At 37.2% G+C, this 13,371-nt stretch overlaps 1 protein-coding gene across 3 annotated transcripts in view; it reads left to right on the top strand.

The window, feature by feature from the left end:
• The window catches only part of CMC1 (C-X9-C motif containing 1), a 70,525-nt gene that overhangs the window by 15,206 nt on the left and 41,948 nt on the right, over nucleotides 1-13,371 (top strand). The window contains exons 1-2 of one of the 3 annotated variants that reach the window (XM_064496816.1): nucleotides 96-242; nucleotides 6,844-6,933. The exons of 1 other annotated variant lie outside the window; for it this stretch is intronic. In XM_064496816.1, coding sequence (XP_064352886.1) covers nucleotides 185-242; nucleotides 6,844-6,933 — 148 coding nt within the window. In that variant the 5' untranslated portion in view covers nucleotides 96-184. Of the gene's footprint in view, nucleotides 1-95; nucleotides 243-6,843; nucleotides 6,934-13,371 lie in introns of those variants that run through there. One more of the 3 variants, XM_064496817.1, reaches the window with a different exon arrangement.

The following is a 13,371-nucleotide window of genomic DNA, read 5'->3' as shown; positions in this document are numbered from 1 at the left end:
CCCATGTCTTGGCTGTTACAAAGAAAGCTGCACTGAACATTTGTGTACAGGTTTTTGTGTGAATCTAAGTTTTTGTTTCTCTAGGATAAACCCCAAGGAGTGTGTTTGCGGGGTCATATGGGAAGTGTATGTTTGACTTGATAAAGAAGAGCCCAGTTATCTTCCAGGGTGGTTGTACCACTGGATGTCCCCACCAGCCATGCAAGAGAGATCCGGTTATTCTGCATTCTTCTTAGCACTTGGTAGTGTATTATTTTATTTTAGCTGTCTTATTCGATCTGTAGTGGTATTTTTTTGTAACTTTAATTTACTTTGATTTGGACTTCCCTAAGCATAATTGAGTACCTCTTCATATGCTGTTTGCTCTCTGTATATCTTCTTTGGTATCATGTCTGTTCAAGACTTTTGTCCGTTTCTGATTGGATTGTTGTTTTCTTAATGTCGAACGTAAACAAGTCTGTATAATCTGCATACAGGTCACATATGAGATTTGCAAATATCTTTTTCCTAGTATGTGGCTTGTCTTTTTGTCTTCTTAACAGGGACTTCTGCAGAGTGAAAGTTTTTAATTTTAATGAAGTCCAATTATAGATTTTTTTTCTTTATGGATCATGGGTTTGGTGTCGTATGTAAGAACTAATTCATTGATTAATTCTAGGTCATAAGAATTTTCTCCTGTGATTTCGTCCAGAAGTTTCTTCCCTTTAACTTCTTATTTTGAAATAATAACAGACTCACATAAGTTGCAAAAATATTAATATGTAGAATCTTATGTGTCCTTGACCATGACATCTTATGTAACTGTAAAACAGTATCAAAAATGAGAAACTTAAGTTGGTTCAATACTGTTAACTAGATTATTGATTTTTGCAGTTTTTCACTGGTTTTTATTACATGCATGTGTGTGTGTATGGTTCTTTGCAGTTTTATTCCGTGTTCCTGTTCTTACAGGAAAAGCATTCAATATTTCACTGTTAAGTACGATGTTCTGCAGATTCTTTGTTGGATTGAAGAAGTTGTTTTTCATTCCTAGTTTACTGAGAGTTTTGTCTGTTCATTTTTAATGAATGGCATTGAATTTTGTTACTTTTTTTTTCTGACTCAACTGATGTAATTGTACGGTTTTCCTTTTTTAGATCTGTTAATGTGATCACATTGATTGATTTTCAGATAGTGAGCCAGCCCTCCAACCTTGGAATAAAGCCAACGTGGTGTGTTGTATTTTTCTTTTCATATATTGTGAGATTCAATTTGGTAATATTTTGAGGATTTTTGTATCTGTGTTCGTGAAGAATATTAACGTGTTTGTTTGTTTGTTTGTTTTTTTAATATTGCCTTTGCTTTTGGTATCTGAATAATGCTGGCCTCTTAATATGTGGTGGATTCAACCAGCTGCTATCTTGTAATACTGTAGTACCTATTTACTGAAAAAATCCGTGTTTAAGTGGACCCTCACAGGTCAAACCTGTGTTATTCAGAGGATGGCTGTGTTGGTATGAGACTCGTAAAATATGAGCATTTATTACTATAAATTTCCCGATAAGCACTGCTTTAGCTTTGTCTTAAAATTTTTGTTGTATTTTCATTTTCTTTCCGGTTGGTGTATTCCTTTTTTTTCCCTTGATAACTTCCTCTTTGACCTGTGAGTTATTTAGAAGTGTGCTATTTAATTTCCAGGTGTTAGGAGATTGTCCTGCCATCTTTCTGTTACTACTGTCTAGCTGATCCCATTATGGTCAGAGAAAATACTTGCAATTTTTAATATTCCATTTGATTTACCTGCAGTGTTTTTCAGTTTATTTCTCAGGTTTTTTCTAGTGGTTGTCCTAAAGATTGCATTATGCATACATTGTTTATCATAGTCTACTAGCATGAATATTTTATCGTTTAAATTGAGTGTAGATATCTTAGTATCACCAAAGCCACTTTACCTGCTTCCCTTTATGATGAAGGCATCTTTAATAATACCTCTGCACACATTGAGAAAGCTGTAATTTTTGCTTCTGTCAAAAATAATTTTTAAAACTCAAGAATAGTTTATCATATTTACCCTTCCTACTGCTCACTCTTCATTCCTGTTGTTCTGAGTTTCCTTCTGTGACTAGTTCCTTCCTGTCTGAATAACTTCCTCTAGCTGTTCTTTTAGAACAGGTCTGCAGGCAGGAAATTACCTTCACTTCCCTTCATCTGAGCTATCTTTATTTTGTCTTCAGTCCTGAAGAATGTCTTTGCTGGGTATAGAATTCTTGATTGAACAGTTCTTTTCTTTCAGTACTTGGAAATACCATGCCACTACTTGTGGTTTCTGATGAGAAATCTTTTGTCCTTTGAATCCTCATTCCGCTGTGTTTCTCTCTGATGCCTTAAAGATTTTTCTTTGCTCATTTTTCAGAAGTTTGTTTATGATATGTCTAGGTGCATATTTCTCTGGGTTTTTAACTTTTTTGTTTTAGGTTTTTTTGTAATTTTTTTTTTTTAAATGGAAATACTGGGAATTGAACCCTGGACCTCTTCCATGCTAAGCATTCTCTCTATCACTGAGCTCTACCCACCCCACCTTTACCTGTTTTCTGTTTATGTCTTTTGAATAATTTGGAAAGGTGTCAGTCATTATTTCTTCAAATTTTTTTTTTCATCCTTGTATCCTTTTTTCCTCTTTTACTGAGAGTATGGTAAAATCAATGTTAGATCTTGTCTTTTTGTCCTGCAGGTTCCTGAGCCTCAGTCCATTTTTTAAAAAAGCCATTTGCTATTTTTCAGATTGGAAAATTACTATTGAATAATCTTCTTGTCCTCTGATTTTTTTCTTATGTCATTTTCATTTGATTGTTATGTATTAATCTTATATATGGAATCCGTGCCAAACACTTACTGGTTCTGGTAACTTTTTGTAGATTCTTTTGGATCGTCTATAGAGGCAATCATATGATCTTTGAATAGCTATGGTTTTATTTCTTCCTTTTCAACCTAGAAGCCTTTTATTTTTCTTGCCTTATTGCACTGGCTAGTACATACAGTGAAATGTTGAGTGCAAGTGGTAAGAGCAGACTTCTTTATCTTGTTCCCTGTCTTAGGGGGAAACATTCAGTGTTTCATCATTAAATATGATGTCAGCTGTAGATGGTATTTATCATGTTCAGGAAGTTTCCTCCTGTTCCTACTTTACTGGGAGTTTTTATTAGGAATGGATACTGGATTTTTGTCAAATGTATTTTCTGTGTCTATTGTAATAACCATATGTCTTTCCTTTTTTAGTTTTTTAATAATGATGAATTGCATTTCTTGACTTTTGAATATTAAATGAACCTTGCAATCCTCAGATAGACCTCACCTGGTCATGAGATATTATCCGTCTTCTATTGCTGGATTCAATTTGCTAATATTTTGTTAAGGTTTTCATCTTTATTCGTGCTGGGATATTGGACTGTGGTTTTCTTTTCTTGTAATGTCTTTGTCTGGTTTTGGTATCAGGGCACTGCTGGCCTCAGAGTGGTTTTCTGGAAGAGTTTGTATGGAATTGGTATTATTTCTTTGTTAAATGTTTGGCCACATTCACTAGTGAAGCTGTCTGGGTGTGGAATTTTTTTGTGAGAAAGCTTTTAAGTACAGATTCAATTTCTTTAGTAGATACAAGGATATACTGGTTATATGTCCTTTTGAGTTGGGTTTGGTTATTTCTGTTTTTCAAGGAATTTGTCCATTTCAAATTTTCTGGCCTACATTTAAAAATTAAATACATTATTATTATATAAAAATGTATATCATTTCTGATGTTTGTGACCCTTTTTTCCCTGTCTGGTGGTTTATCAACCTCAGGAATCTTTTCAGAGAACTATTTTTGGTTTCATTGCTTTTCTGTCATTTTGCTTGTTTGTTTGGTTTGGTTTCTATTTCATTGATTTATGCTTTGATCTTTATCATTTCTTTTCTTTTGTTTGCTTTGTGTGTGTGTGTCTGGTTTTTGTTTGTTTGTTTGTGTTTACTTTTTCTGGGTTTTCAAGGCAGAAACTTAAGTCATTGATTTAAGACTGTCCTTTTCCAATGTAGGCTTTTAGTGCTACCAGTTTTTCTATCAGGACTGTTTTAGCTGCATCACACAAATTTTGATAGGTTATATTTTCATTCATTTCAAAATACTTTCCAATTTTCCTTTTCATTTCTTCTTAGACCCACGGGTTATTTAAAAGTGTGTTATTTAGTTTCCAAATGTTTGGAGATTATCAGAGATCTTTCTGTTACTGATTTCTAATTTAATTACAAAGGTGTCAGGAAACATGCTGTGTATGATTTGAATTCTTTTACATTTATTAAGATTAGTTTCATAGCCCTGGCTGTAGTTTATCTGGGTAAATAATCAGCTTCTGTCGAGTGGAACAGTCTTTAGGTCAAGTCACTTGATGATGTTGTTCAAGTACTTTAGAATTTTAACATGTAAATTTAAATGCATGTCTTTTTTAACATGCCTTACATATTTCACACTTGTATATTGGGGATTTATCTTTATTTGATCAACGTATCCCCTGTTACTTCTTGTGGCAGGCTTTTTACACAGAAGGTTCCAACGTTGCCTTCCATCTCGCAGGCTCTTCTAGGGCGTGGCTGTCCCCCGAGGAGAGGCTGAGCTTAGTGACTTGAAGTCAGGATGGGGTGACAGCAGTGATGCTCTGTGCCCCCCCCCCCCCGCCCCTGCAGGGTCAGCTCGCGATTGGTCGTCTAGGACTGCTTCCTCTCCCATGAAACCTACCGCGGTACCAGGGACAGCCCTCTGGTTTGCCGTCCTCACTGAGCCACCCTCCAGCCTGCCCAGCCCACGTGCCAGATACATACGGGAAGAAAGACGTCATCTCGGAGGTAAATCCTCCAGCTCCAGCTCCAGCAGCTGTTGAAGTCAGTGTCTGAGTCTTCCCGGCTGAGCCCCAGACACTGAAGCAGAGAGAGTCGGTTCTGTCTGCCTGTCTGACTTCCTACTGCGGGTCCCCGTGCATAAGAGAACCTCCCTTGTCTTACATCACCACGTATGATTGGTGGCTTGGCTTGTCACACCATAATAAAGATCATTTCTTTTTCAGTAGGGTCGAAAGAGGTACCCTTTCCAGTCCCTGCATACCTAATAGTATCTGGTTTTGTTTCGTTTGTTTTAGGGGACAGGTAGTTAGGTTTTTTGTTTTTGTTTTTGTTTTTTTTAATGGAGGTCCTGGGGACTGAACCCAGGACCATGCATGCTAGTCATGCACTCTACCACTGAGCTATACCTTCCCCCATGAAAACATCTTTAATTTCACTCTCGAGTCGCTCTGGAGTTCTTGGATATAAAGTGATTCTCTCTCAGAACTTTGAAGTTAACGATCTTCTTGCATCCAAGTCTTGCCAGTGAAACAGGATGTAAATCTGGTTCTTATTCCTCTGCCTGGTAATGTTTTTCTTCGTGAAGCTTTTAGGAGATTGGAGCTTCATATATTTCATCAAAGTGCATTTGGGTCATCTGTTATTTGCTTCTGTCTAAGGACTTGTGTCTTTTTATTTGCCTCAGTATATTTATTACAACTTATTCTAAAATTGTACTTTGTTTACTCTGTTATCCCTCTTAGGAGTCGGTTATTTCTTGATTAATTACAGTTACTGTGTTCGCTGTTTTGTTGTTGATGTTTGGTTTTGAGATGCCCTGGTACCCTCCCTGCAGCACTGTATCAGTTCAGAGGTGCATCAGAGGATGTGGGGAGTGCCAGGGAAAGTTTAGGGGCTCCTGGTCTTACGTGTCACGAAGATAGATACTGGAAAACTTTCTGATCTTTTGGAGATAAATGCCTGTGTTGACTTACCCATGGTCCGAGGGCAGCAGGAGAGTGGCTCCTACTGTGGCGTTTCAACCAATCCTGCTTCAGTTTCCTCTGGGGAGTCTCCCTTCCCTGTTTCTGCTGCTTCAGAGCAGGGGCAGCTTCTACTTCTGGTGTCCTGGGAAGAAGCTCTGGGGTAAGGTTACCTCCTTCCATCTTGTCTCACGTCATCTGCATTTTGTCTTTCAGAATCCTCAATCATTTCAGCTCCAGAGGATACTGACCCCTTTGTTTCTCAGGGCACTCTAAGAATTTCAGGAGCAGCTGGGGGTCTGGAGCACAGGGTCCCATTTTAGGCTAATTGTGGTAGTTGGTATAAAATGCTCAGAAATTGCATGTGCTTTGTTTTTAATGCACACAGGGTCCTACTTGTCCTTCTGCTGGCTCTGTTTGTCTTAAGCTGCTTTTATTATTAGCAGGTAGAGAAACTGCTCGTGTGCCTCTTAGATGTCTCCATCCATCCTTGGATCTCAGTATTGATAAAAATCATCTTTCTGTGGATTATATTCGTTAAAAAGTTAAAATGCTTTAGTCTGTGACTTGAATTTTGACAAGAATATATGGAATATGTAATCAAATCAAAGTGTTGCAGTATTGTTTGCAGAAATTTTTAGAAAATGTTGCCTATGTCCCTCACATTTTTTCTGTTGTATATAAAACAATATTTAGAATGATTTACAGCGACTAAAATAATCACAGTTTTATAACGTTATAAAAAAGAGTCACTTTTTAAAAATTTTATATATATATATATTTTGGGGTGAGTAATTAGGTCTATTTATTTATTTGTTTATTTTTAATAGAGGCACTGGGGATTGAACCCAGGACCTCCCGCATGCTAGGCATGCGCTCTCCCACTGAGCTACACCCTCCTCCAAAAGAGCCCTTTTGTAATATATTTGCATAGGCTTTCCTTTTAAGTACACCAGCGTGCTTATTTTCCCCCTAAATTGGTGATTTACTTGAGACTTTATTATATTAAAGAAAGACCTTTTTTTTTTTCCTCCAGAGCAGCATCTCAGACATGTTGAAAAAGACGTTTTGATCCCTAAAATAATGAGAGAAAAGGCCCGGGAGAGATGCTCTGAGCAAGTTCAAGGTAAAATTCAAATATTCATGTAAAGATCAAATGTATTTTTTATAATATGATCCAAATTTAATCCTTAGCCTCACAGTCGAGTAGTCAGTGAATTAATATGTACGAATTACTTCTCACCCTTTTACTCAATATCACTCAGGATCTCAGCTTTCAGAACTTCCAGGCAGTGTTCCATTCATTTACAATTTAAAAATCTCCCAAATTACTAAGAAAAAAATTTTTTCCCAGATGTACAGTTACATATAGAGAAAAGCTTGTATTCATATTTTGGAGAAAGAAGTTATTGCGATGGTTCGGATAGGGAAAGAAGAAACATCAAATGTAATATGTGCCTCATTTTCCTCTGTCAACATAATCATGTAGATATATATTCTAAGGCGATTTTCTTTGGTGTCACTGTCTATTACTGAATTGTTAGTGGAATCTCAGCAGTACTTACAATGAGTCTTGTTTTCAAAAAAATTTTTTTTCTGTATTTTGGCATGCACCAGACACCCACATATGCAATGAAAATGTTTTCTTTGGAAAATGTTTTTTAGCATGAAATACTCCTGTAGTCTGTAAATCTAGAGATAGGTTGTTGATTGATGTATAATATTATAGTGAAAAATGTAAACAAAGCAGTCGGTGAAAAGGGGGACCGTAAATGATGGGTAATTTGCAAAGCAGGTGGCAGTGTTACCGTCAAAATGTTTTTAAATAAAGATCTGCTTCTGCTTCTCGGAATGGCCACTGGAAGGGCGCAGCGGCCGAGTCTGGCCTGCTTTCCTGGCATCCCTGCCTCACTCCCCCACGGTCTTCATTGAGGGACTGCGTCTGGTAGTTCTCAGTGGGCGTGATGGGCTGCGGTCCCACTGCAGGCGTCCCACAGCAAGGCCAGGCTGTGTCAGCTGCATGTCTGCTGTGCTTCTGGGACTGTGTCAGTAACATCTGGGTGCTGGGAACGTTTCTGTCCCTTAGACGCTATCTCCTTAGAGAATGGCCTCTGTGATTGGTGGAGAGGCAACGTCAGATGACGTTGTGTGATGGTTTTTGCTTTTTCTTAAATGATTTGTTCTGAGCTTTCTAGTTTTAAATTCATCCACGAATTAGGTCTAAAGTAAGTCCATCTATAAATAAATTGATTAACACATTACCAGTAATGTATTAGTGTCATTCTGTGGTCCTGCTTTCATTGTGAATTAGTTGCTTAATAGAGCACCTTCCTTCCCCCCACCCCAGGTGTCAGGAGAAATGACCCCATTGGCACCTGCAGGTAGAGTTCAGTGCACATCTGGCATTGGCAGGTGTCATGCTGGAGGTCCCTGGAGCCCACCCCCAACCTGTCTCATAGAACATTTACAAATACGTGCCCTGACTCAGGTGAGGGAGGATAGAACTTAAAAATGGATAATAGAATTAATGCAGTTAACTTTTCACTCCTAGGAAGAGTATTTACTTATTACTGATCTGTTGGTCCAAAATGATAAACATGAGTTCTATTTATGCTGTTTTGTAACACATGATTCGGATATGTGGAATGAAAGAAAGCTAGCTAACTCAGTTATAGACTTGAGTTTTTCCTCTCATGATTCAGATGAAAATATAGAACCATTGGGTTAGGGTTTCAGAACTACCTTTGCTTACTCTTAGACAGTGAAACTTTGTTTGTGGTCTTTGAAATGAAAGAAATAGAGTGTAACTTTAAAGTATTTATTTGTGTTGTACAACTACTTGTTGTACAAACAACTTTGTGATGGTACAGAAAAGAAAATGTTTACTTTTTGCTTCTTTATCAAAACTTAAGTTGTTTAGGATGTTGACATTGTTGTTAAGTTTTTTTTCTAATATCTTGTCAAGATGTTAAAATTTTAATACTTTCATTATGTAAAATAAAACCTGTTTATTTTAACAATATTTAATTTTAATATTTAAAATCTTCTGAAGACTGAAAGCACCTTAGAATTTGAGCTCCATTTGGGTAATTTTAGTGCATTTCTTATGTTATAACAAATGATGTTTGAATAATTGAATTTTTATAGAGAATTGCCTATTGATCTTTTTAGGCCATATGGTCAAAAACAGTGTCTTAGAATCTAAGATTGATTATTTTACAAGAGAATGATCCTTAGTGTCTCCCTGTTTAACCATGTGAATCAGGGAAGAACGCACATTGGTGTTGCTCCAACAGCAGCAGAGCAGCCACATTTAACCTGGACAGTAAGACGTGATTTAGAATCAGGACGCTTGCCTTGTAGTTTATTTACTATTTATAGCCTTTGCTCTGTTAAATCATTGCAGGATTTTATATGAAAGTGTTATGCATCCTAATTGTGTAGTTCTTGGATAAAGATATAGGAATTTTAATGATTGATCTGACTTTCTGCTAAATGCCTGAAACATGGTTATGTAGGAAAGCTATTCTGTTTGATTTTTTTTTCTTCTTCCCTCCATGTCGTTTCAACCCGGCTGATCATAAGAATTGGGTCAGGCTGCCAGCGACTTAGGTTTGTGAAGGGAGTGGAACAGCTTTTCCAGTGACAAAGAGAAATGAAGTCACTCTCAATGAAAGAAGGACGCCTCATTATAGGCATGGACAGCAGTTATTGACAGCTACACTTCCTATTAACAAGGGGCGTTTAACTAAGAGTTTGGCTGTCGGATCTTTGGACTTGATCTAATTTGCTAGCATTAATTAGTTTCTTTTGAGCACAGACACTTGGTGCTCACAGCTATAGATTTGGAGGGCTAATTAGGATGGAAAATTGAACAGAATGGGGTAAGGCATTAACCTTCAACCATTACCAGCTGGGACACTGATAAAGACCACGGCGTCCACATGCTCCCTATTGATGTGAAGAGTGCCCTGATGAATATCCATTTCAGCCAGGTTTCTGTGGTCTTCCTAGTTCTCTCTTCATCAGAAGTTTGAACCCGCATCCTGATCCCCATTATCTGTCTATACACGGTTGGTTTTTAGTACACACTGATTTAGTCTGAGTTGTACACTTCACCTTATGTTTAAACAATTAAAATTTGTCTTAAATAGCAGCTAACGTTTAGCATATTTCATCGTAATATCCCCTAATACTTCTAAAATTTAACTTCTGTCTACAATTACATGATTCTAATTCTACAGTTAATTTTTCTGAAGTCACTGTAACTTCGCCATTCCAGTATGATGAACATTATAAGCTGAAACAAGAAAATCTCATTTTGGGGGTGACAGTTAAGCAGTGTTGGTATTAAACGTGTCATCTTAGGAATCTTTGTCTTCGTCAAGTAGATATACCTTTTTGTTTGTTTTTGAAGAGAAAAATACTTTTGCACTTAATTTTGATGTGATGAGTGAAGATGGCTTGACTTGTAGATTGGATACAGAATTGAGACTCCTGACCTCACTATTGCATAAACTTTCACAAGATTATAACCTCTGCTGGTAGAGTATATATCAGAAGAAAGGCAATAGAACAATTAATTTAAATAGAAAACTCGACTTTATAGTATTTTTGTTTTGCCAGTGGTACTGGTGGCAGTGATTAAAGCCACTGAGAAACATGACCAGGTCTGTTTCCAGATGTTAACACAATGAACGCTGAGTACGCTGGGGATGGACCTGAAGGAAAACTAGAATTTTCTGACTTACTTGCTCCCTCCAGTCTCCCCCACTCCCAGAAGCCAAAACAGAGATCCCATTCCACCAAGTGTGATGATGGATCTGGGAGTTACCAGCTTGTGGTGTTTCAGGAAGATGGTTTGATGACCAGTCAGGGAAATGGTAGGACCGCTCCCCAAATCCAGGTTTTCACACCAGCCAAGGGCCAACCTGGCAAGCAGGTCTCTCTAAGGACAGCAGTCTCAGGTCTGCCATGTTGTCTCTTTTCTGCCCCTGGACACAAGAAAAGTTACGTGTATTCAATAGTTTTATAACACTTAATTCAATGATTCCGTATTTAATGAAAGTTCTCACATACGCGTATTGGATCGATGTCATGTCAGTGGCGTCATGAGTAATAGACATCTGTCAATCACAAATACAGCTGAATGATTTTTAAAACAACTGAACAAAGTATATAATGGTCGTTACTCATTGATTTAGCAGTTCTCAGTTACATTTATTAAACCACACTTGTAGTGTAGGACTTAATGACTTACGATTGTCTTGTTTCTGAATAATGGCAGTTTTGTAATAAAATTATCTAAAATTGGACATCAGTATTCTTTAGTTTTACGGCTAGTTTTTATGGCTAGTTCCCCCCCCACACAGAGAAAGGTGCGGTGTACTTTAGTCTTACAACTTAAATCTTTAACTGCTAAATCTTTAAAGGACTAAATCAGCAGGGAATTTTGTCAGGGCAGATGAATTTAGTATTTTAAACAGCTAATTTATGCAACTCATTTCTGAAGGTATGAGTGAAAAGTCCACGTTTGAACACAGAAAAAATTATATGGCTTGAAACTTAGAAATATTGTTAAAATGAGTAAATATTATACAAAATATGAATTATAGTTTATCAGTACTTTATTAACAAGTTTGTATTATTTTCCTAGATTTCTTAGATATTCAACTTTTAATTATTTTGCTGTAATAGACTTAAATCCTTTCATTTTGTGAGCAATTAATGCCAAATTAAATGTGGTCTTTAAACAGATAGTGTCCTTTCATATAAAATCTGAGTACAATATCACACTTTATATGAGCTACCTGATGGTTCTTGAGTTGCGATTAGATTCTTTCCAGATAATCAGAACCTGTGACTGGTAAACTTCTTGCAAATACTCACAAATAATTATATTTTGACTAAATACATTCTTCTAGGAATCTTGTATGTCTGATGGAAAAATAAATAAGGGGGAAATTTGGTTTGTACAGAACTCTGGTATGCATTGAATTGGTAGGTTTAGAACTATTTAAAAACTAAGCAGTTCTTTTTGAGATGGGTCTAGAATTTGCTTCAAACTGTAATGTATAACACAGAAAAAAGTAGTATTTTTGTATTATTACAAATTATTAATCTTGTTACATTTCTAGAGTCAGTGCATGAACACGGTGTTGTATTATTTTCATAAACCAGTTCATTTTTGTGGCTGGCTTTTTTTGAGGGATGCAAAATACAGAGTAAATCCTAAATCACATAAAGAAGTAGTTTAAATAGTAATGATTTCTTATGATTTACTCAGGTTCTCAGAGTATTGTTCAGTTAAATAGATACAATAGAAATTTTATTCTGAGGCCCATAAATAAGCTTATCTGCCATATTAACTGTGTCTCCACAGTGTCAGCATTTGATAATACTCTTTGCATATATTTTAGTGTCAGACTGTTATTACATAACTAAAAATATATTTTCACAAAGCAAAAACAGAATTTTCAAATTCCCTTAAGCACTTGAATGGACCCTTAGGGTTATGTGGAACATAGTCATTGAAAAATATTTGTTGAATATTTCCTACTTGCTAGTCACCATTACATGAACAGTAAATGAACAGACAGAACTATTTATCATTATAGCCCTTACATTTCAATGAAGGAGGGAGATAAATATTATAAGCTATTATAAGTAAATATAATTGATCTGGAGAATAATAAAGTTGGTAAGGTCAGTGGTAGGGTGCTAGGGTTAGAAGGGGCTGCAATTTTTAATAGGTGGTCAGTAGATCTCACTGAGAAGGTGACATTTGGACGGAATTCTGGAGGGAGGGGAAGGAGTGAGACGTGCAGGTGTCTCTGGAAAGAACGGTGTGAACAGAAGGGGTGCACGTGGAAAGACACTGGAACGCAGGTGAAGCTGGCGTGATTGAGGAACACCAGAAAGTCCCTGTGGTTAGAGTGGGATGAGTGAGGGGAAGAGTGGAAGGTGGGAGACTAGGGGCAGAATCTGTGTCTTGTAGACACTGTGGAGCGAAGTGAACGACATCGACGGCTTAGCAGTGGTATGAGACAGGGTCTGATGTACAATTGAGGAGCATCACTCGCCGCTGTGTTGAGTAGATGAAATAGGGGCGAGGGCAGAACCAGGGACGCCAGTGCAAGGATGTGACTGACAGTCCAGATGACAGATGGTGGTGGATCGGAAGGGTGGTAACAGTGGGGATGGTGAGAATGAGCACATCCAGGATGTATTGTGAAGACAGAGGCAAGAGGGAAAGAAAGGACTCCCTGTTATTTGCCCTGAACAAATAATGGATGGAGTTGTGGTTAACAGAGATGGGGAAGACAGTGTGGGGGGAAATATTATTTTAGTTTACTTTCCAGTGATTGATAAATAAGGAGTTTAGTTTTGGACATGTTAACTTTGAGGTGTCTAGTAGACAGCTAAGTTTGAAGCCATTGTATTGGACAATAGTAAAAGGGAAACAAAGGAGGAGAATGTTTATCCAGTTGCAGTGGTTCTGGTACTTTTCTAAGAATTTTGTGTAAGTTCTCTTAGTGTATGTTTGGCCCACATTGCCAGCCTG

Source organism: Camelus dromedarius, chromosome 17 (genome assembly GCF_036321535.1).
Source record: "Camelus dromedarius isolate mCamDro1 chromosome 17, mCamDro1.pat, whole genome shotgun sequence".
Lineage (NCBI taxonomy): Eukaryota > Metazoa > Chordata > Mammalia > Artiodactyla > Camelidae > Camelus > Camelus dromedarius.
Note: the sequence above shows the minus strand (reverse complement) of the source record. Positions and strands in the feature narration are given on the sequence as shown.